Source organism: Prinia subflava, chromosome 1, assembly GCF_021018805.1.
Source record: "Prinia subflava isolate CZ2003 ecotype Zambia chromosome 1, Cam_Psub_1.2, whole genome shotgun sequence".
Lineage (NCBI taxonomy): Eukaryota > Metazoa > Chordata > Aves > Passeriformes > Cisticolidae > Prinia > Prinia subflava.
The window spans coordinates 147834374-147857448 of NC_086247.1; the positions used below are offsets into that span (position 1 = coordinate 147834374).

The 23075-nt window shown below is 40.6% G+C and overlaps 1 protein-coding gene across 7 annotated transcripts in view; it reads left to right on the forward strand.

The window, feature by feature from the left end:
* The window catches only part of PRKAG2 (protein kinase AMP-activated non-catalytic subunit gamma 2), a 211369-nt gene that overhangs the window by 169999 nt on the left and 18295 nt on the right, over positions 1-23075 (forward strand). For all 7 annotated transcript variants that reach the window (XM_063416251.1, XM_063416278.1, XM_063416259.1 and 4 more), the window contains one exon: positions 13570-13679. In XM_063416251.1, the coding sequence (XP_063272321.1) occupies positions 13570-13679 (110 nt within the window). The remainder of the gene's footprint in view (positions 1-13569; positions 13680-23075) is intronic.

Here is a 23075-nt window from a genome sequence, read left to right on the forward strand (position 1 = left end):
CTTGTAATAAAATTCATGTTAATAGGCAGGTTGGGTTTTGTTTCCTTCTTAAGACTGAAGGATCAAGTGCTTGGGTTAGGAGGTGGTAAAGTTAAGCCGTTGTTTTGCAACTGTAATTAATTTCTAAGAAACATTCATTATGTGGTTGTTGAAGCTGATGCTCTCTGGCACATAGAAACGGTATTTTGCCCACAAGATGTGCTCTGAGATACCAGGGGACATGGTGACAGTGATAAGGGGGTGTTTTGTATTAAACTTCCCATAGTTTAGAATCCTGAGTGAGCATAGAAAGAAATTGTTAAGCAGAGATGATAATTGGTATTAACAGATTTCATAGAGTCTTTCCTATGATGTACTTCCCAAACTTGTTAAAGAACAACACATCTGGGGTATTCAGAGGTGCAGCTTTATTAGTTTATGCAAAAAATCATGATCAAGTGCATCACTGTCCTGGGCACCCTTGTCCTTTGCCTTCCAGTTGCCTATATTGGAACATCATATGTGATTTTTTTTTTCCCCTAAGAAATTTCCATCTTCATAATTTAAAGATGAAAATTATGTATAAAGTGATACATAATTAAAAGTATAAAACTTCATTGAGCAGTGCAAGAGAAGCTGTTGGAAGTGTTGTTGTCTCTGATCCACACACGAGTCTTTACCTTGTGCAAGTATTGCAAGGGGTCCATGCCAGCCCAATGCTCAGTGTGTCCAAACATTCCTGTTTTCCTGCCCCTGCAGAAGATACAACTGTCTTACTCTTGACATGGTATTTAGCCTGACAGTGAGCAAAGTCCTGCTCTGTCTTAACTAGGAAATAACCCATTTAACAGCTAAAGTTTGCACCCTTTCTCAGGAAGCAAGAATTTTTAAGCCTTACAGATCTGGGAAGTGATGTTTTAGTACAGCAAAAGATACACAGGACGTGCTTCACAATTCTGCTCTGGGTCTTGAGGGATGCAAGAGCTTCTTGATGAGAAAGCTTTCATAAAATTTTAATGTGGTTAAAACATGTATTTTCCCTAACTTGTTTATGGGAACAGGTGGCTGAGACTTCCTAGAAAATGCTTACCATGGCAGCGATTCCATGTAATTGCTTTGGCAAAGCTGCAGGGAACACTGAACAGTTTTACAGGAAATGTTGGGGCCCATTGTGTCCTGCCCAGTGTTGCACCTGCATGATTTGCAGACATTATCTTCCAAGTGAAAGCTCTTGTTGGCCAGCACCTATCCCTGAGAAATATGGGGACAACAAGGTGTTCTCTTACACTTGAGTGGCATTGCTGCTTCAGGCTGTGCCCGTGTGTCTAAAGGACAAGGACTGACTTACAGTCACCTTTACCAGCCACTCCTGCTGGTGCTGCCACTTCTGTGTGCACCAAATGAGGGACAGCATCAGCTCTGTGAAGAGCTTCCCTGCAGAACTTCCCTGATCCAAAAGCTGCTTTGGTAGTGGGACTATCACAGCTGGTAAAGAGCTGCTTGTAGGAGGTGGAAGTCTTTGGCCAGTGTCATCTCAATTTCCTGCTTTAGAGCTATTGAGTTCACAGTGTCCTGTGCTTGAGCAAGGATAGACCTGGAAGATGTGACAGTGTCAGTGTGGCCTTGTAGGTGACTCCAAATGCTGTTTGTTACTTGTGACTGCTCTGCTGAGCATTACCAGGATGCAGGAGGGTGACCACAGAGTCCTGCCCTTAAGAAACCTCCTAGGGGTGAATTCCAATGTTCTATCCAAGACTGTTCTATCTAGACTTCTTTAATGTCCTGCACATAACATAGGCAGGACAGTACAGATGGAGCAGTGGAACTGTCTTGGTGCTTTGATACCCTCTGCTGTTAAATTCAACTCATCCAGTGAGTGCTCTTGGAAATCCTCCTGCCTTGGGGCATGGCTGAGGCTGCATGGAGGTGGCTTGGTTTGGACTGAAGTAATGCCGGCGTGACAGGAGTGACAGCAGAGTATCTGCATCAGTTGGCTCAATGTAACTGTTGGTGAACAATCATAAATGTTTCTGCTTATTAATCATCTGCAGCAGATGTGGGTGTTCTGTGAGAAAGGACCTTTTGTAATGTGCACTGTGGTTTTGAGAACTTGGGGGTGCATGATCACAGCATTTGGAGCCTGAAGTCATGACGGTGACACCAGTTCTGCTGTTTGTTAGGAGCTTGATCTTTGGGTAGGAACAATCTGTCTGCAGGAACTTTGTTGAGTTGGGTATTTTTAGTTTCCAGAATGTACCACTCTATTAGCATTGCATGGATTTGGGGAAGTAGTTAAGTCTGAAACGTGTTAAGAAATGCAGCATTTCCAAAGTACAGGAGTTAATGGCATTGTTTTTGGGAACAGTTCTTGTATCTTGAACCAAAATGTTCCTCTCCATGCTGGGACTGTTTGCCTTGGATGCCTCTTGTGGTGGGCTTTACTTTGGCTCTCCTATGAGTGAAGAAGACTGACAAATGGAAAATCTGACAATTCAGGGGAAAGTCCTTCTGTGGAAGGGTTGCACTAATGGCTGGGATTAACAAAAAGCCCAAGCACTTTAATACAAGCCTAACTATGTTAGAGCAAAGTCCAATTTGTATTTTAGGCATCCAGCTTGGCATCTAGATGGAACTTTGGAAAGCCTAAATAAACTTGTCCTTCTAAGAGTGGACCATATCTAAAAGGTTTTTGAGTATGTTGTGCTATCTTGGAGGTAGCTTCTGAATGCTATTCAAATAAAAATAACTTGGTTTTAGGTTCTTTCGTCCTCTGCTGAATTTTTTGTGTATTTTACTGTTTCAGTGAACCAGCTGGGTGATTTTACCAATTTTGACTGTGACAGAATTAAATGACACTCCTACATTTTGTCTAAAAGCAATTTTCTTGTGCTATAGACCCCTGGTTTTACTTGTTATGTGATTTTCTTTTTGGGTTTTTTAGGGTGTTTTTTAAGTTGTGTTAGGGGATTTTTTTGGTTGGTTTGTTTTTGTGGGTTTTCTTACCATATTATATTATTTTGCTTTTCTCTTTGTATTGTGACAGAGTATTTAGTTCTGACACTGGGCATTATGAGAAACAGAATCAAAAAGGCTTTTTTTTCCTTACCAGTCCCTTATACTGTGGCATTCTTTTCTGCTGCTTATTTTGAATTTCTGCTGATGTAAAGACAGAGAGAAAAAAGATGTCTGAGCTGCTGGAGAAGGGAGCAAACTGAGATGGGCATAGAAAAAGGCCATAAATGAGGAAACCTTAAGGCTTTGCTCATTTAACTCAGTAAATAGAAAACCAAGAAGGAAGGGAAGTGTTAACACTCTATGTATGACAACATCCCATAAGGGGTGGGAAGGGGGTAAACACCAGGGAGGGAAATGAAATGAAGAACAATATTGGCACTAGAATAAATGGGTATGAACTCTTCCTCTAAGAGCTTTGACACAGTATTCCAGCTTCCAGCATAGCTACTGTAGGATGGGTTGTGGGATAGACTTGAAAGCTTTGACTCAGTTCAGGATGGAGCAGGATCACTCGGGGAAAGGGATTGTGTGGCTGCCTTTGATGGAAGTCCCTGAATGCCAGAGTGCAGAGGGTGAATGCTCTGCTCTGCATGGATCTCTCCTGCCACAGTCTTGCTTGAATTTCTCTAGTATAATTTTGAGTCAGTTCTGAAAAAAAATACTGCAAAAAGAACCCCTCAAAAACTCCAGTGCTACCCTGCATAGACATCAGGTCAGCCCAGAGGAAGGTCAGCTGTGGGAAGAGTTGCATTTTATCTGTGGTATAGAGAAGGAATCAATAAAACCTGTGAACTGGGTTCCAGAAAACTGTTCCCAAATGCATTGAATGTGTGTTGGATGTCACCTGCTTGAGTTCCAGAGCTGTTGGTTCTGTTTCTGTGTAGCTCCAAGCTACACCTGCTGTAGGTAAATCTCTTCAGTGGTACATTGGAACAGAACATTCAATTAAAGTCTATTAAAGTCTGCATACAGATTCATAAATTTTTATGAGAAATGCCAGTAATAGCTGTTTAGAAGGTGTTGGCATGCTTAGGGAGGGGAAGAAGAAGAAATGTGCAAGGGCAAGCTAGAGAGAAATGAAAATGTAAATACCGAATTATTAAAAGCTTCAACTTAAGATGTTGTAAGTAGTTATTCAGGATTTGAGACCAGCAATTTAGTAGACCTCACAAAACTGTTTCTCCAGCAAACATAGTCCAAAGTCCTTACGGCTGAAGTCTTAAAAAATCATTTTTCTCTTAAAGCATTGATACTTTGAGTTTAGTCTTCAGTGGAAGATAGCCTCCAGATTAAATATTTGCCCTGTTCAGTAGGGATATGGCTGCAGCTTGTGAAGATGCTGTGTGCTCATTTTGAAAATGCTTGTTGTGTGATTAATGCTTTGGTTAAGCTGCATGTTGGGCTTTGATCTTAAACTAATTTCTAGAAGACTTAAATGACTATTTCTTTTCTAAAAGTTTGTGCAAACTGTGTATCTAGTGGGACTTGGGCTTGTTTTAAAGATACAGCAAAAATTCAAATTGTTTGCTAATCTTGCAGCACAGATACAAGATACAGGCTGGTTTATTCTCTCACTAATCACATACCTTAAACTTCCCTTGAATCCAGCTCTGCACAGAGTGGTTGCTGATATTAATATTCAGAAGTTTAATACCATTTTTAGTTTCTTGCGTTTCGTGTCTCGCAATCTTGAAGAGCAGGCCCACATTCCAGACAGGCGACATCTTAATTTAGATCTCTGTTTGGGATGCTTAGGGGAAAAAATCATAGTGCCTGTTGTCAAGGGAAAATCTTGAACATGTTTTAGAAGATTCTTCAGGTCAGCTTATTCTTTGTTGTGGTGAAAATCCTAGAAGTGTTAAGTTTGCAGGCTGAAGTTCCTGCCTTTATTCACAAAACCACAGTGATGCTTTTCTCAAAGTACAAACCTTTGACCAGCAGTTGATTTAAGAGATACTGAGCTGTTTCAAAAGTATTTTTCAAAAGGATTCAGTTGGACTTATGACACTGTTTACCAGTTAGTTCCTAAACAAGGCAGCTCTTGCTCCTACACAAATAAGTTTCTCTGCCTGCCTGGACAAGGAACTTCAGAGTTACTATGATTAGCTCTGGAATGTGGAGTTTCTTTAGCTGCCCATCACTTTTTTTTGTCTGTCTCAAATCTCACAATAATTTGCTTATCCACACTCCCACTGGAGAGCTACAGTAAAACAGAAGTGTTAACTTCTCAGCCCAGTTACCAGGACTTGCTGACACCAATAATGGGAAACAAATCCAGTGCAGGATTTTGAAATGTACTGTGAATGTAAGACTGCAAGACAATCCAAATCTTGCATTGTTTCAAACAACTGTTTGTATCAGTTTTCTCTTACAAGTCTTAGGTACTGCTGAAATTTGAAGACACGTGGGTATCTAAACCTCAAAACCAGAAAAGTGGATCTTTTGAAATACTGTCAAGAACTAATAACTGTTTTGTTCTAAGCAGGATGTGCTTTTGAAGACACTTCTCTCATTCCATGTTTAGGACCTGTAAGGAAGGAGGTTGTACAGTGTCCTAAGGTTGCTTTGTCCTGCCTAACTAGCTTGTGGAATGCATTAATAGCTCTCTAACACCTGTGGTGGTTTTTTTGTTTGCCTATTGTTTTGTTTAAGCAAACTGCCTTTTCTTCCCTACTTCTGCTGTAGCAAAATTAGTTAATAACAAGGTACTTCTCTCTTAGTAGTGGTGGTATTTAGTTACTACATAATTTGCACTCTTCCAATTGAGTGTTTCTTTCAGATTTCAGTATTTCCTGAAAAATTGTATTATCTCCAAGCCACTTATAATTTCAGTTTGAAGATATTGTGAAGTTTTAAGTCTTGCAACCATTTCTAACTCTTACTGCAAGCTCTTTGAAGCATGCTCTATTCCTGTTTTGAAGATCACTAAAGAGAATGTTGAATAAAATGAAGTCTTGATCCCCTGATACTCTGTTGTAATGGGAAGTATCAAACTACTGGTAAAACACTTCCAGAGGGAGTTGGAGAAATGTAAAGTTCTGCACTATGAGCTTGCATGCCATTCTGCACTACCTGATTTGCATAAGGTGGGCCTTGCAAATGCTCCAGCTTGGGGAAGAATTTGAACTGGAGTCCGTGTCTTGTTAAAAACACACAGTTGTCATCCAGTCTTATAAACCTGCTGGGAAAAAAAGCATATTATTAGTTTTGCTGCAGCTGGGATTGCTTGTTAAGGCAGATGCCGTGGGGTGACTCTACTCTGTCTTCTCCTCATGCAGTGATAGCCATGCTTGCTTTAAAATTAGTGTCTCAAGCATACTGTGACATTTTTGTTATTATTTTTATTTTGTGTCTACCTTCTTTTTCATCCAGTTGATGTTTTTATTCTGGGTAAAAACTGATTAGTCTGAACTGTTCCTGACACAGCCGTGTTGCCTTTTTTCTTTGCTTTTGATGAGCTGCCTTTGTAGGTGCTTACAAATACACTGATTTTAATAACTTGCTTCAATACACTCCTAGGAATCCTGACTGTGTTTGAATTTGTTTGGCTTTCCTGTTGACTGGTAGTGTATCTTCTCTTTCATGAACTTGCAGAGTTCAGGAATGGTTGCTTTTAGCTAGGGTGACTCCTCTTGTTTCCACACTTGTAATAACCTGCTGTCTCTGCATGAAGCAACTCCTTGTGACAAGGGGAGAAAACATCTCAATTACCGTGGTGATCCAAAGTGACTGAGCAGTTGCACTGACTAGGATTCAGAAAACACTAAAATGGGTGCCAAAAAAAAAGGTAGATGTATGGAATACTGAAGGTATGTTTGAAAGTGCCTTAAGCAATTTTGAATATAGTTCTTAAAGATGTGTTCTGGTTTCTTGTAGCTGGTTACTGTTATTAGAAGGATTAACCTTTTTCTGAAGGCCTGAGCAACAAGGCAGTGCATTTACTTCTCTATTCACTGTTATTTATCTGTTCATGTACCTGTTCTCCTCTCTTATTTTCTGTGCCTCTAGACCCTCTTCTTATTTGCAGGGTGAGGTGCAGTTAGCAAGGGAGAGCTCATTTCCTCTGGTGTTGTTCCTGTGTGCTCACACTTCTTTTTAAATCCTTTTCCTCTGTCACATCATAGATCCGTGCTATAATATGCAATTGAATTAATCTTGGAACACTGAAGAAGCTCCTGATACTGATCTCTTGTTGCATTCCCTATCAATTCTTTGTATCAGAGTGTCTTACATCTATAAACTTGCTGTAATCTTTATCTGCCAGCTCACACATTTCTTTAGATCAGGGTGGGAAATGTTCAATCTCCAACATCCATATCCCATAGCCTATGGCTGCATGAATAATGCTCCTGTGTAACTTCAATGTGTGGTCTTCCAGGATATTTTAAAGCTCTTTGCAGTTCTCAGAAAGAAAAATAAAGTCTTGTTTCTGTCTCTACATCCTTCCTTCCTGTTCCTTGCATTCGAAAGCCTTTCAGCTTGTGATGGAGTTGTCAGCTCCTATCACTGTCATCATATTATTTCCTGTATATTGGACTGTAAACCTGTTTGTTTTTCCCCCTGTATAATTGGAAATAGTACATTGCTAGTCTTGGCTCTCATCTCTGCAACAAAGTTATGTCAAGCATGTTCTAAAACTTTGGGGCTGTCGTGTGTAGAGCCAGGGGCTGGGCTCTGATCCTTGTGGGTCCCTTCCAACTCAGGATATTCTCTGTTCTCTGATTTATCTCCTGCCACATAGAGTGGTTATTCTTGTGACCATCTCTTCCTGCTTTTTCTGTCTTTTTTGCCACTTAGTCTTACCCTGTGGCCAATTACATGGATAGTTATTTTGGTGGTGTTTTGTTCTTTTTCTGAGATGAATTTCCTCATGAATAAACAGAAATCAAATGATGCAGCACAACACTGCTTCTTTTCTCCAGTGCTTGCCCTTCTAAACTATGTTAGTATTCCCTTCCTACCAAGTCTGACATTGATTCAGCTTCTGGTGTCTGGTTTCTTGTGCACTGTTTCCTGTGTTCTTGGCTCTTTAGCAGACAGCTCAGCAGACTGAGCAGTCATGCCCTCTTACTGCATTATTCTGTGACAAAATTGCACTTTCTTGCACTTCTCTGCCAGCCCCTCAGTTCCTAAGCTTTTCACTGGATATACCATGTACATTTGAATTTGTGAAGCATTCAAACCTAGCTAAAAATCTGCTAAATGAGCCACATTTGTGTAGCAGAAGGTAGCTGAAGTCAAACTAATGCTCATGATCACAGCAGCGTCCTGTACACAGCGAGTGCTGGATCCCTCTGCAGAGTCTGTTCCTGTCTCCTTTGCTGAGGAATGCTGATAAAATCCTACCAGGGCATTTGATTATTCCTGAAAGCCTGCTTCATTCAGATGCCTCTATTTCCCTTAAAAGCTGTGTTCCAGGGCCTGGTGGTGAGGAGTAGTTCATGGTTCCTTCTGAGTAGTGTCACTGTTGCTCTTGGAGTGGATGAAGTGTATCCATCGTGGATTTTTTTTCCACATCTATGTTATGTTAGTGACTTATACTAGAACTCCTACAATTTCCAGCACTGTGAAAGTTGTGTGGGAGGTTTGCAAGGATATTAAGGAACTCCTTCAGTAAATTCAGACCAGGAGTTATCAGAAACTTTAAAGCCAGTTTTGGTGACAGCTTCCAGATAAAACCACGGTCAGAAAAACAATTCACAAGGTTAATGATGGCTTTTACCTGTTGTGTTCTCTGCCAAGGGTTATCTGTAACAGGAGGGAGAGAGGGTAACTTGTCCTGGCTTATTGAAGTGATTGCTCACCCTGGTGTCTTCTGGCAGATTTGGCAGAGCTAAGTTGATCTTTGCTGTGGATGCTGTCATTGTCCTGGGCAGCTTCTGGTGTAAGGAAAGGGCAGGATAAATATAAATATAAATATAAATATAAATATAAATATAAATATAAATATAAATATAAATATAAATATAAATATAAATACGTGTGTTTATATATCTATCTAAGAATAGTATAGAGTACTTTGGCATGACACCTTTTAATAAAGTTTATCAGTATAATTACACTAATAAATTTGACTTAATGTATTGCTGTTGGATCAGTTCCATAGTAAACATTGCGATGAAAAAAATCTTTGGTCTTTAGTATTTTCATTCTCTGGCATCTGAAATGTGATATTCAGCATATCATGAGACTTGTGAAACAGAAGGATGGCTTGGAGTGCCCTGAAGGGCAGATATATATATGTGCACTAACAGAAAATAAAATGTTTCCCCTAACTAGGTTGTTCAGTACAAGTGAGAACATCACAAAACTGCATTTCTACTTCCCCATTTCCTTTTATCCATTGGATCTGGCTGAGGAGAGATGATAATGCCAATTCCAGTTAAAATTCAAGGTGAAAAGTAGAGCTGGGAGTGCTTAGCTCAGCTCCTGCTGCTCTAAGAAAACTCTTAAGCTTTTTAAGTTGCACAGTTTCCATACTGATTGTTATTAAAAAAAGTCAGGGGGAATGGTGCAATTACTGTGTATATTTGTGGTTTTTGTCTCCCTCCAAGCTGTTCACCAGGCTGGGCAGTTAGCTGAGTGTATTTTACACATATTTTACATACTGCTTTCTGCTGTTTTTTCCCTACTTTTTAAAGGGCCTTTAAAATTTGGCTGTTAATTTCATATGAAACTTTGAGAAGGCACTTATACTCACAGTTTTTTAGGTTAATAAGTTTGAGTTCTTCAAATTATTGAGAGTTGCCAATCTAACCATGAGGACAGGGATGCTGTGGAGAGCTGCTGTGCTGTGGTTGTGGTGGAATTAACACTTAAAGAAGGTGAGAGAACCCAGCCTCTGTGGAACCTGTATCTTTCTTTAAAATACTCCTGGAACCAATGACTCAACTTGAAATATGAGTAGATAGCAGGAGCATAATACAGCTGTAACATAAAATATAATAGGAAAGGTCGTGATGTTGTATTGCTGAAGTCAGGAACCATGTCTGGTCCAGGATCCAGCACAGTAAGAACCCAGCCCAGAAATGCAGCCTGTGGCTTGCAATAGACACTTCTGAGGAACTTTCTAGAGGTTTTTATGTTGCAGCATTTGGAAGCTTTTCCATAAGTGTTGCCATTATATTCCTATTCTCCATCTGCAGACACTTCTTTTTTTTTGTTTGTTTGTTTTTCCCTCTTCTTTTTTTTGCTTTTGAAGACCTTGAAATTCTGAGGGGAAAGCCATAGCAGGAAAGCACCCTGTGTGGTGGCAAAGGTGTGGCTGGAACTGAAGGCATCTGTTCAGCAGATCTGTGAGGAAATGGCTTCAGCAGTGCTGCAGAAGTTTCTGTGTCACTCATGAGTATTCAGATGGCAGTTCTACCTTAGAGCTCTCTGAAGAGACAATTGTGCTTAGGTCTGAGTCCCACTGCAATCTCTGAGTCAGTATTGTTGAATAATTAATCCGTCCAAAAAAAAAAAAAAAAGTTATGATGCTCTTAAAAATAACATCTGCCGAGTTAAATAAAAAAACTAAAGCATGTCTCAGTGAAGGGTGGGAGAAAGGAAGAAAGTAAGTGTCATTTTGGTGAATAAGTTTGGGGACCAGAGTGGCAGAAATACAAATAGATTGATCTTCTGATCTTTAAAGGATCTCTAACAGTAGGAGCCAATAAAATGCCAGTGCAGGGAATTTACTCTGTAAAAGCCTTTATGACAAGGTGCTCAGCTTCAGGTGTTAAATTGTCTGACAGGGTTTATTTGTAACCTTCCAGGTGACCTCCCCTTCTTCTCTGTTAAAAATGGCAAAAAATAGCACTGGGAATTTGGATATTTTTGCCTTCACCTATGGCTTGGGGAAAGGGGATGTACATGGGCAATGTCCACTTGCAAAATAACTTCCAGATGAATCTTCAGGAGATAAGCTTGCCTGAGTGAGCACCCCCACAGAAATACACATTCAACTGCTCATTAGTGGATTCTTCCCTCCCCAATCCTGCTGTAGATTCAGATATCTCCTGCTGGGAATCTGCTCTGGAGCCAGCTGATTCCAGACCAGGAGCTGCAGAGAGCTGAGGTTTGGCTGGAGGCAGTCCTGGGCTGTATCTCCTGCTTGTTGGGCAGATGATCAGAGATGATGTGCACAGACCCAGAGAGGCTGGAAGTCAAGCCAGAAGGGATCTGAGTCCTTTGCAGGTGCTGCAGAAGCTTCAGAATGAAGGGACAGTTATTGGGAAAACAAATAAGACTGGGACAAGAAACTAAGAATATAATAAAGTAAATTTATCCTCATGGAGATGAGGGTGCTAATTGATCTCTTATATCTGCAGCACTTAGATACAACCCAAAGCAGGAAGTTTGTCCTTTGGAAGGGGAGAGAAACTGTAAAGATGATGCCCTGTGCAGGAAAGATGGGTGTGAGAGCATCCCTGAGATGTGCTGAGCCTTAGGTTTGGGAGAGCTTTTTCTCCATTGAACAGCTGTGTATGTACATAATATATACATAATACACAATACCTGTACAAAGAACTGGGCTGTGGCAGCTGTTGAGTGTTCCCGGGTAGCTGAAGGTGTTAGAAGGTCTTAAATACCCTAACAGGCACTTGATGGAGCTGTGTAGGACATGAGAGTTAAATCTGTGCTGCTGATGTTTTGCATGTTTAGTTAGTAACTAATAAAGTGGTGCATTGTACTTATTTATAGTATGAGTATCTTCCATAGAAATCAACCTCAGTTCCAGCTGGACAATTGGATCCTTGTCCAGATCCTGCTGGAGTTTCCTAGCTACAGGGTTGTTAACAGTGCTCACAGATGGCTACCTCATGCTTCTGAGTATTTTTAGTTGTAATTCTCCAGTTTAAATTAAAGGGAAGCAGTCATTTGGTGGTGTCTCCCCTGAACTGGAAGACAGCACAGGGTGAGATAACACTGAACCATTCCTCTGCATCTGGGTGGGGATTGGTGAGGTCCAGTTTAAATTGTGTTTGGAGTTGAATGGGAATGTGTGGTCAGTGAGAGGAGGGTTTATGGGCACACCTTCACTGTGCTGGTAAGAGTTCTGGTTGTGGCTGCTCCCCTGATTGAATTGTTCTGGCTCACAGTTATTGTGCTTATCCTGATACATTTAAAAATTGTTAGTGAGTTGGCAAGACTCAGTGGAGCCATGATGTGCTCTAAGAGTGTTTATTTTTTTCAGCTGGTTGTTTTGTGGTTTATAGAATCATCGACTCATTTAGGTTGGGAGAAACCTTTTAAGATCATAAAAATCATGAAGTCCAACTGTTAACACTGTGTTCACCATCCCATGTCCCCAAGTGCCACATCCACACATTTTTGAACATGTCCAGGGATGGTGATTCCACTGTTCTGGTGAAATTTGAGGTGTTCCCATGCTTGTTTCTACCTGTAGTATCTTAATTGTTTACAAACTTGAGATTGAAGTAAATAAGGACTCTTGGGACTGCACTTAGGATTGTGGGAACAACCATAACTTTCTGAAGACCAGGCTTATTGATTATATATTTATTTATGTATTTTAAGAGTTATGGGAGTAGGAAATGAAGGACTTGCTCAGTGTGTAGAAGATGCTGAATCCTGGAGCAGCCACTTGTAGTGGAGATCCAGCTTTGCTTCTGTAAATTTGGACTAAAAATTTGGAGCCATTTGGTGGAAATGACAAATATTTTATCCAGAGCAAGCTAACTGACTTTGAGCATATCTAGCAAATGAGGATTTTGAGTTTATAACTCGCTGCTGTGGGTTTCTTTAATGGTCAGTAGGTATTTCAATGGGTTTTTTTATTTGTTGTCTTTTTTTATTGTGGTCTTCAAAAGTGTAATATATGTCCAAGTTTCTATGGAATCATTACAGGGTCTAAAGGGTCTAAAAAAAGAAAAAAGTTAAAGTACCTGATAAGATCTGGGGGTTGTATGCACATGCATCTGAACAAATGTAAAGGAAATTTAAGGTAATATGGATGGGATTGCATGTCCTTGCTACAGACATGCAACACTAAAACCATTCCAGCCACGTGAATCCTGGTTGTATAAACAAATTGTTGGAATTATGATGCTCTGTGTAGCCTGGAGAGAATAGAGCTGATTATGGAATTTGATTGCTGCCTCTTTAGGAAATAGAAAATGACTATGTGAAAAGTGAAACAGGTAGCAGTAAAGATTCAGGAAATATTAATTTAAGGTGCTTGAGTTAGTGAAGCCCAAAACTACTTAAGTTTCAAACTGTCTTCCTCTAGATATAATAGTGTTGAGATGCATATTCCAGTAGGTTGCTGTAAGGTTTTTTTAAACCTAGATTATTTTTTTTTTAAGAATGTAAATCTTCAGCATGGAAGTCCTTTCTCATCAAAGAAGAACAATGCATTTTGTCTTTGTTATATTTAATCTGAAAGGAAAGATGAGTCTGAAATGCAAAGTGCAAACCTGTGACTGTCTGTCCGCATCTGAAAGTGTGAATTTGAGTTTTGCTTTAGGGTTGTCCTTCTGCAGTGGTATTCAGTTGATTTGGCATGTTTTTCTACTACTCTTTTTCTTTTAAGGTTACTTAAATAAAACAACATAATGTTTTTACTTGCAGCACTTGAAGAATCGGAAAGTGACATTTATGTGCGATTCATGAGGTCACACAAGTGTTATGACATTGTTCCAACAAGCTCTAAGCTTGTTGTTTTCGACACTACGCTACAAGTGAGTATTCTCCTTTCAGTCTGCCTTTGCTTGCAGTTCACTTTTGGTTTTTTAAATGAGTTTCCTGAGTGTTAAATGAAATTTGATCTCTTGAAGAGAAGTACTGCCCTCACGCTGTGCTTTGACTGTACAGAACTGTATTGTTTCAATTGTGTCTTTCATGTTCTGCTAGAGGATTAGCTAGGGGGAAGATATCCTAGCAGAACAGAAAGAGGGGATGTGATTTGACTTGCAGTTTAAATCTCTATTTAAAAAATAAAAATTTCAGATAACCCCAAATTCGTATTGGCTTCTTCATGGCTACCTGAATCTACATAAAGACATTTGCTTTAAGATCTTGTTGCACAAGATCCTTGTGCAACAGCTAAAGAGTACCCAGGTGCTGTGAGCCTGTTCCTGCTCTACTGATAAGACAGTTTAGGACTCAAGTGGATGGCTTAATTATGCAAAGTATTACATTCTCCAGAAAATTTTTGTTTTCAGCTTCTCATTTTGCATTTAATCAGTAAATCATCTGCTAGACTCTTGGCTCTGTCTGAAGAATTTGTTTGCCAAAAGAAGGCATTAGCTGCCTGCTATAGAAACAGACTAATCTGTTCTGCAGTGTGGTAGAAAGCTGTGGCTTTCTTTGTTTCCTGGATTTTGCAATTGGTGTTTTTTTGCTTGCTTTGGTTTTTGCTGTTTCGGTGTGTTTTTCCTTGTAAAGATGCTCCAATTCTGACTTAACTAAGCCCATTTAGTAATTTTGGTCTGGAATGCACTACTCAGACCTCAGCTTTCCACAGTCAGAGGCAGCCGTGTAATAGATACTCAGTCCCAAAACATTCACAGAACCATCTTGTGTAGCAGATAATTTTATAAAGTGCTGGATTGAGTGCTATGATCTGAAAGGTGGAAAATCTACACTGACTTTTTCACCATCTTACAGGGGGGAGAGTTCTGCAGTGTTTCTTTTCTTTTGCCTGAAAGCGAGGATGTGTTTCAGCTCTTGATTAAAAAATTTAGACCTCTTTGACCTGAAAAATCAGATTTAGGATGATGGGGTTCACTGTCACTCTTTCAGCTCTTCTCAGAGACTGTTGGCCTCCTTTTCATTCCAGAAGATATTTTTTCCTCACACTATGAGCTAATGTGCTGGGAGTTGGTATCTGCAGTGGGCATGACCCACAGCCTGCACTGGCAGTGCTCACCTGGGTCAAAGGCTTGGTCCCTTGCAGTTGGAAAGATGATTGTTCTTTATTCCATTTACCAGTTTATCTTCAGGCCATTGGGGCAGGCCACTGATTCCTTTTGGAGTCTCCAGATCTCTTGATAAATGACACCATACCAGGTACCAGTTGTCATTGCTGGAGCTGTGCTGAGAAAATGATATTAATGTCAAGAAGTGAGGGTTTCCAGGTGGTGAGCCAGTGTGAGGTAACCCCTGGGGAAACAGAGTGTGAGTGAGTGAACCTTGTGAGTTTTCACTGTAAAGGAGAACAGGTGACTTAATGGTGATGGAAAAACTTCACCAAAATTCCTGTCTTATTTGGCACTTCACCAAAATCCCTGTCTTATTTGGCATCCCTAATGATTGTCATGGATTTCAGCTACAGGAGAATAAGGAATGCCCTAGTCTGTGGTCATGGAGTCATATTCTCACTCTGCTTCTCCAGGTATTTTAAATCAGTGGTGGTAGAAGGGAGGTCTGGAGTGTCTCATTCAGACTCTAGTATGCAATAAATATGGACCAAATCTTGAGTTTGTATTGCTGGTGAAGAGCTTTTTTTCCCCCTCTAAACTGCTTTTTTTCTGACTTTGCATTATTTCATTTAATTCACTTGCATTACTTTTAATTTATAAAGTCATAATACTGTAAAGCAGGAGTCCTCTTCCAGCATGGGCACCATCTTCCATCTTAGCAGATTTTGCAAAACTATTTAAGAAAACACTAAAAAGGCAGCTCTGAATGCTGTTAGGAGGTCTTTTAAATATTTCTGTTCAGTATTTCTGTTTAGTTCTTTACCTGGTACCCTGTGTTAATGTGCCACCATCAGTGTCTTCAGAACACATTGTGGTCATTGGTGCACAAACATGTATGGAATATAAAAATAGACTAGCTTTTTAAATTTGTGTAAAACAGAAGAATAAGCACACGGCAGAGAATTAACCCAATAAGGGTGAGCAAATAAAACTTTTAAACTGGTCCCTGCATTTTAATTTTTAATGTATAAATTACTTACTGTCCATCACCTCAGGATTTTCTATCATTTCATACTTTGAAAACACAGCTCTGAAACATTCAGCGTCCATGAATGCTCTCAAATGGTTTTTTGTCTTTCCTGGGTCTGTTTCATCCTACCCACATCAGTGTTTCACCCAATATAAAAACAAACAAACAGAAAACACCCACCAAAAAAAAAAGACCTGGTGCCTTGAAAAAGTTCTCCAGTGATTTGAAGTCGGGGTTTTAATAATATTAGAGCTAAACCACACAATTTAGGAGCTCACTTCTTGCCTCCCTCAATAAAAGTTAGTAACCATCAGTGGAGGAAGAAGGAAAAATGGATCTGGGTTGTGTTCTCAGGGCATCCTTTGAAAGATTCATGAGTTTGGATTTTTGTTTGGCAGCAGTATCCCGTCTCCCTCTGCTGGTCAGCGATCACAGCACACATCACATGCTTCCACCGTGGAAAATTATTCATGAGATACTTTGGAAAGTATTCTAAACCTGTTGTTAGTTGTGGGAAAATGGAAGATGTTATCCTTAGGTAACGAGGCACCAGAAGCAACACTGGTTTATAAAAGTAAATGTTTAGTCTCAGTGTCTGTGAGGGAATTAGTATGAAGTTTCAGAAGGAATCTTGTTCTAGCTCTAAGAGAGGGGATGGTGAGATGCCCTTACACTGGGAATAAATAGAAGGAAGGCTTGAAATAGCAGAAATAGCAGCTAATAAAGAGCAGGAAAGGGCTGAGAGTCTCTTAGGTGTCAGTCAGAAGCACGGGGAGCTTGATTCCAGCAACTGCCAGCGTGTGGCAGCTCCCAGTGCTGGCACAGCACTTGTGGAGTGTCCAGGGCACACGTGGGGTGTGTGTCACCTGTCACCTGTCACCTGTACGTGGCTGTGACACCTCTGCTGTGGCTCTTGCACCTCTGCTGGGCATCAGCTCGTGTGGTGCAGGAGAGCTTCAGCACAAGGTGCCCCTTGGCACCCAGCAGGACAAGGTGCCCCTTGGCACCCAGCAGCCACACCAGACACACGCAGTGTGCTGAGCCCTGCTCTGTCACCTGCCTGAGGCCAGCCAGCACAGCTCAGTTTGCCTCAGTGAGGTTTCACCCAGAGCTTCCCCAGAACAGCATCTGCATCTGCTCTGCCTGCCTGCAGTGGTGCCTGTCCCATGCTGAACCCTGCAAGTGGCAGATGTTGCCTGGGAAAGTGCTTGCTGGCTCAGTTTTCTTGATTTACACTGACAATGGACTGTTCTTTCACCTTTTCAGTTTATTAATACTTATTTGCTGCTCATAAATATTTATGGAATCATATTGAGCTTCATGGCTGTGGCTTTCCCCTGCCTGTGAGCCACGAGTGCTCCTTGTCTGTGACAAGCTTTGGCTTTTCCCAGGAAAGATACTGTCTTTGCTTGGCACACATTAAAGAAACTTCATCAAGTCTGATCTGACCAGGAAGGGAGTCAGGAGGCAATTAGATGTTATGAGCTTCCCTGTGAAGTCTGGAAGTTTGACTCTGTGGAGGATGGGGAAATTGGGCAAGTTGCAACAGTGTGCAGCTCACAGTGGATGAACTTTCTCATCTTTTACACATCTCCTGGGATGTAAACAGAATAAACCCTTCACAGGCCCTAGGAAGGGTTAGGGAGGTTGTCCCTTGAAGGGCTGCTCTAAGCATTAACTTCTTCTTCTTCATTCTAATTATGTTAAATTTAAATGGCTCTGGATTGTCTTTGTGACAGACTTCAGGAAATCACTGAGCTGAATGCAGATTTATTGGTCACCAGCTTGTGTCTTCAGCACAGCGTGTGAGCACTGTACCAGTGTTCATGCATTTGGTGTGCAGGTGATCTGGGGAAAGGAGGGGACACCCAGGTCTGCCTTTCCTTTCTTTTTGTTGGTTTTAACCTGTATCAGGTAAATACAGTGACAGAGCAATCTGATATTTTCCTTTCATGGGAAACAAAACAATTCCTGTATTAAATTCAAAGATAAATGAAATATAACACCTGTTATATTGTTCACATTCTGTCTGCCAGGTTACTTTGTCTAACATCATCTAATGTGATTTCAATTTTTCCTTGTTGCTGCATGCATCTGGTTTTTTTAGAGACCAATGCATTCCTCCCCCCCACCCCATCCTGAACTGTATTAGCATTTTTTAAGGAAATGCCTCTTACCTAGCTTATAGCAATCTCTGAAGCTTAACTCCAAAAGCTTTCTTAAGGCCAGATTTTTGTCTGACCTTGAAAGAAATGTATTAATTTGTTGTGGCTTTGCCCAGACTACACAAAGATGAGAAGGATTAGCTTGTTTTCTAGCACAGAGCAATTAACCCTTGAAGAGGAGTCTAGAAGGTGAATATTAGATGGGAACTTCCTTCTTTGTATCAAGCACCAATCTACAGTCCCAAAAATGATCTGTTAGCAAATGTAGTGGCTGTGCCTGGAGTTTGCATAAGCTCTGTTTGGGTCAAAAGCTGTATCTAATCTTTGACAAAATTAAAATCTTACCTGTTACAAATAAATTTGGGTTTTAAAAATAAAACAAAGGTAGCTTTTGCTCACCTTGACCTTGAAACTGTTTTTAAAGCTTTTGTCCAGCACTTAATAAACTAATAAAAATCATGTTTATGTGGACACAGTCATCAGAATAAGCTTTCAGAATCCTGAAGACTTTCCTTTTATTTCCTTTTGTATGCTGAGGAAATCTTTGCGTGACTTGGTTATATTATTTAACCTGTCTGTTTAATGAAATTACTTAAGTTGTTAATGGACCAGATGTTGTTATCACCAGTGTAGGCTTTTGTCAGAACCTGTCACTCTAGTAAGAGCTCAAATAATTTTCTACCACCTAACTAAAAAAAAAAAAAAAAAAAAAGAAGGTTTTAAACAATGTTCTGGAAACTTCTTTAGTGATTTGACAAGCTGGCAGTAAATATACCTTGAAACTTCTGCAGAGCACGCAATAGATTCAACATTAGAAGAATGGAAGAGGATTTATATTTCTCTTCCTTGTGCTGACTCTATTCAGTAAATGGATTTATTATTGTGTTTCTCTCCAGGTCATTCTTGACTGGGGTGTTGCCTCTCTCCAGGGTAATGAGATAAATGAGGAGTAATGCTCCAGAAGGGTTTGCTCCCAGAACCACTCAGCAGACTCTGGGTCTGCTGTCACCCAGCTTTACAAAAGGATTGACTGTCTGTTCCTTGGCTTTGAGGTTTCTTCCTGATGAAGCTGCTGCTGTCTGCATTTCTGAGGAGTGGGAATGTCCCTCCTTGCCTACCCTGCCCACAGAACTGTAAGAGAATCATCTAATTTAGCCTCTCAGCAGCATGTGGGCTGAGGCAGTTGAGCAGCCACATAAAAGTTCCCTTCATTGAGATCAGGCTGGAATCAGGAGCATAATATGGGAAGACTTGGGTTTTTTCAGAGCTTCTCCTGTTGCTGGTACACAGTCATAGGAGTTTAATTCCTGCAGCTCTCCAAATCAATAGGAAGCTCTCACTTGTGGATCTTGAAGGAATGATAGGTGCCATTTAAACAGAAATTTCTACACAGGCTGTAGGTGAGGTGTTTGTGCTTGGCTGAGTGAAAGTTATGCATCATTCTTCTTGCCTTCTCTGCCCCATCACCACTTTTTGAATAAGATCTGAATCTGTGAAGGAATTTCTGTGTCCTTCCCCCTGCAGCTGATCCCACTGGCTCTGCCCATCAGATTTAGCTGATGTTCCCTCTTAGCACACTGTGGTGTGAAATCTGACAGCAGAAAGCTCCAATTTGGACACATTAACACAGAGCATCAGTGCAGGTCTTGGTTTGGTGTCTTCAGCTGGCCTGGGACCTTTCCACAGGCATGTTGTGTGGACATGGCACCTGCTCCTGAGGGAGAAATCTAGAATATGTGCGTAGTTTTAACTTGAGGATAAGACTGTGCCTGTTAGTTCTGGGGTTTAGCTTGGCCCTAAAAGGTATTAAACAATCACATCTTAAATTTTACTCAGCTATGGTGATAAGAAGTGCATGATCTACCCAGGAGTGTTCCCTTTCCATCACCTGCAAAAGATAAATTAATTTTGATCTGGTTTTCTGCTTTCAAAAATTTAATCTGAGCTTTAGGACTTGATTGTGAATGTTTATTGGTGGGGTTTTTCAGATGTTGAAGGAAATGTAGCTGCCCAGTTAATAACAGGTTTGTCCAATGTTTCTCCAGTCTACTTGGTAAGGTAAAGGAGGAAATTCTACTTGATATGGTCCAAGACATGTTTTTGCCATAGGCAAAAGTCTTTATTGTCCTTAAGTAACCTCTTTGTTTAACAGCATAGTCCTTTGAGGAGGAAATGCTTCTAACAAATTCATAGACCAAAGAAGGAAATAATTGGAAAATGAATTTGAATGCAGCAGTCATAATGCTGAGGTGGTTGGTTGTGTTCTTCATTCTGTTTTAGTCTCCCCAGACAAATCAGTTTGTAGAAACACTCAATTATATAAATGCACCAGAAGAGAGATTTTAACTTTTCGAAATAACTCCTTTACAGGACTGTAGTTCTCTGTAACTTAAAAAGATGTCTGGACTGGTCATCTCCACTTTATTTGAAGAACAAAAAGAAAAAGGAATATGTTGCCCAGTGTGAATTGCTTCAAAATGAAAATGCATGATGGACTTGGGGAATATTTAGCTTATACTGCTTTTGTATTATCAGGATGGTAATTGTGGGATCTGGAGATGAATGCAGGAGTATTCCAACTTAGCTCTTAGAAAAAGTCCTTTGAAGGTGATGCCGACAGCAAGGAAGAGGAGGGCTGTCCAAAGAGCTCTGTGGCAAAGTTGTATTTTCAGCTTAGTGATATGTTTATAACATGTTCCCAAATAACATTTCATGGGCTTTGTTCAGGTGGCAACCTTGTACAGGGGCAGCACTGCCTGAAGGTGGTGTGAGGGAGGAGCAGGGGAGATCTGTTACACACACATCTGATAGAGTGAGACCATCAGCTGTACCAGCAGTAGCTTTTTCTTTTTCCTCTCTTGGAGACTTACTAAGATATGGGCAGCCAGAGAACTAGCCATGCTGCTGAAAGAAACAGTCCTGTTTATGTTGGGCTAGAAACTGTTGCCTCATTCGGGAGTCTTGGCTCATAAACACACTTGAACCAAGGAGTAAAGTGTGGGTTGCCCAGGTTTTACACTGTACAAAGGTTGCAGCAGAGCCCTGATGATTTTCCTGTTACAGCAAAGACCAGCTGTGCTGCTGTGTGTCTTCCTACTTGGTCAGAACTATTGAAATGGGAGTGTTTGGCCTCTTGAGAAGGAATTCTCAGAGTAATTTTTTCCTCCACCTTCATGCACTTAATGGTGAGAACAAAGTCTGGGGTGATTTTGCCTCATTTGCTCACGTTGTGAGGATAGAGGTAACACCATTTTCCTTTGAAAGTATAAAAAACTTTTCCCCCTTTGCAAGGGGAAGCCATTGAGAAGCCCCTCCATGCTTTGGTGTTTGGTACTTAAAACATGTGAGTGTATTGGTGTAGAAATCCAACCTTCTTTAGTTCTTCAGCTATTCCTACTGAGTCTGCTAAGACTGGATGCCTTCCTCTTGTAAATTCCTTTCAATTATATGTCAAACTTTGTACCTTGTTAGGCTAGGAAGGGTGGTTGTTTCTCAGGAACTACCTGAATGATTTGGGTTTGATACTGTGGTCTGCATGTATATTTTTGGAGGTATTTGTCCTTTTTAGTTTTGTACTTTTTAAAAATAGATGGGAATAAAAATAAGCTGGGAATTTGTCAATTTACCCAGTGAAAATGATGATGAATGTTCGTGATCACCTTAGAGCATCCATCCATCAGGAATCAGAAATGATGAAAATGTCAGGGATTTGCTGGGTCTGATACTGTTTTCATTTTAGAAAGATTTAGAAAGATCATTTTTAAAGATTTTAGAAGGGGCTTTCCAGGCAAGTGCCTGATGCTGGCTTACACAGTGAAACAGAGGTACACACTTACCATCCTGCCTTTTGATAGCAGCCACACCACAGCAGTTCTGGCAGGGCTTTAAATGCTGTCCATGCTACTGGACAATGATCTGCATCACCCTCTTGCTTGGTACTGGCATATCTGAAGGAGTTCTATAGCTTTGTTTCTTACTTTTGCCACCTTTGAGCCTTTTCAGTGCATTTTGTCACGAAGCAGTAGTGCTGAGTTGTGTTTTTCAGCTCAGTAAGATTCTCTGCTCTGACCCTTTAGCACCAGGAGCTGTGACAGCCCTTTTCTCACAATAATTTGTCAAGGACAGGAATCCTTTTGCAAGGCAAATGAAGCCAATTATTTCCTTGTCTTATGGGACAGTCCTGGAAGATAAGTCTGAGACCGCTGGATACTTATGGACATAGTTGCAGTTTTCATAGCACAGGTTTAGGTAAAACAAACAAGTGTGTGTGTTGTACACACACTCAACTTTTGGAAAAAAGCTCAACTTGAGTTTCCTTTCAGGTGGTTCCCTCATTCACAGATGTTTACTGGAGAGAGCATTTCTGCAAGGGTTTGTAAAATCCCTGGTATCTCGTAAGAAGGAGTGTCCCTTCAAGTATTTCCCAGCAGTGAGGAAAAACTTACTCTGCAGTGTGGGGAAATCTTCTACTGCTGTTCCTGGTTTCCCTGCCCAGTAATCTAGTTATTTTAGGAGCTCACTAACCATAAGGGATGAGGTTTCCAAATACTCTACCTGAAAAACAGGGTGTTTATGTCTGGGTCTCTTTGCTTTCTTGTAATGACTGTTGTATTGGAAGAGAGGCTTTGTTCTCCTTCAGACTTGCAGTGGAAATGTTTGAATGGTGTGCAGGAACAGTGACCTCCAGAGGCTGTGTGTAACCTAAATTAGTCTGTTCTTTTATTGAGCATATTCACAGTGTAATGAGTTCCTGTAATAAGAAAGGCTTGTTCCTGTTGTGCTCAGTGTAGTGGAATAGCAGCTATTGTTGAGGTGATCTATGATACATCTAGGATTTAATTGCTGTGTTCTTTTGCTGAAGTGTGACTCTTCTGCTTAAAGGGCAGAATCTTGAAGAAGACAGTCACACAGAGTAGGATTGCTCTTCTAATTGTAAATGTCTAGACATCTTAGTGAGGGGGGAGGTGGCATCTGTGGGATACACTTTAATCCCTGTGGAAGGCTGCTGGGTCGTTCACA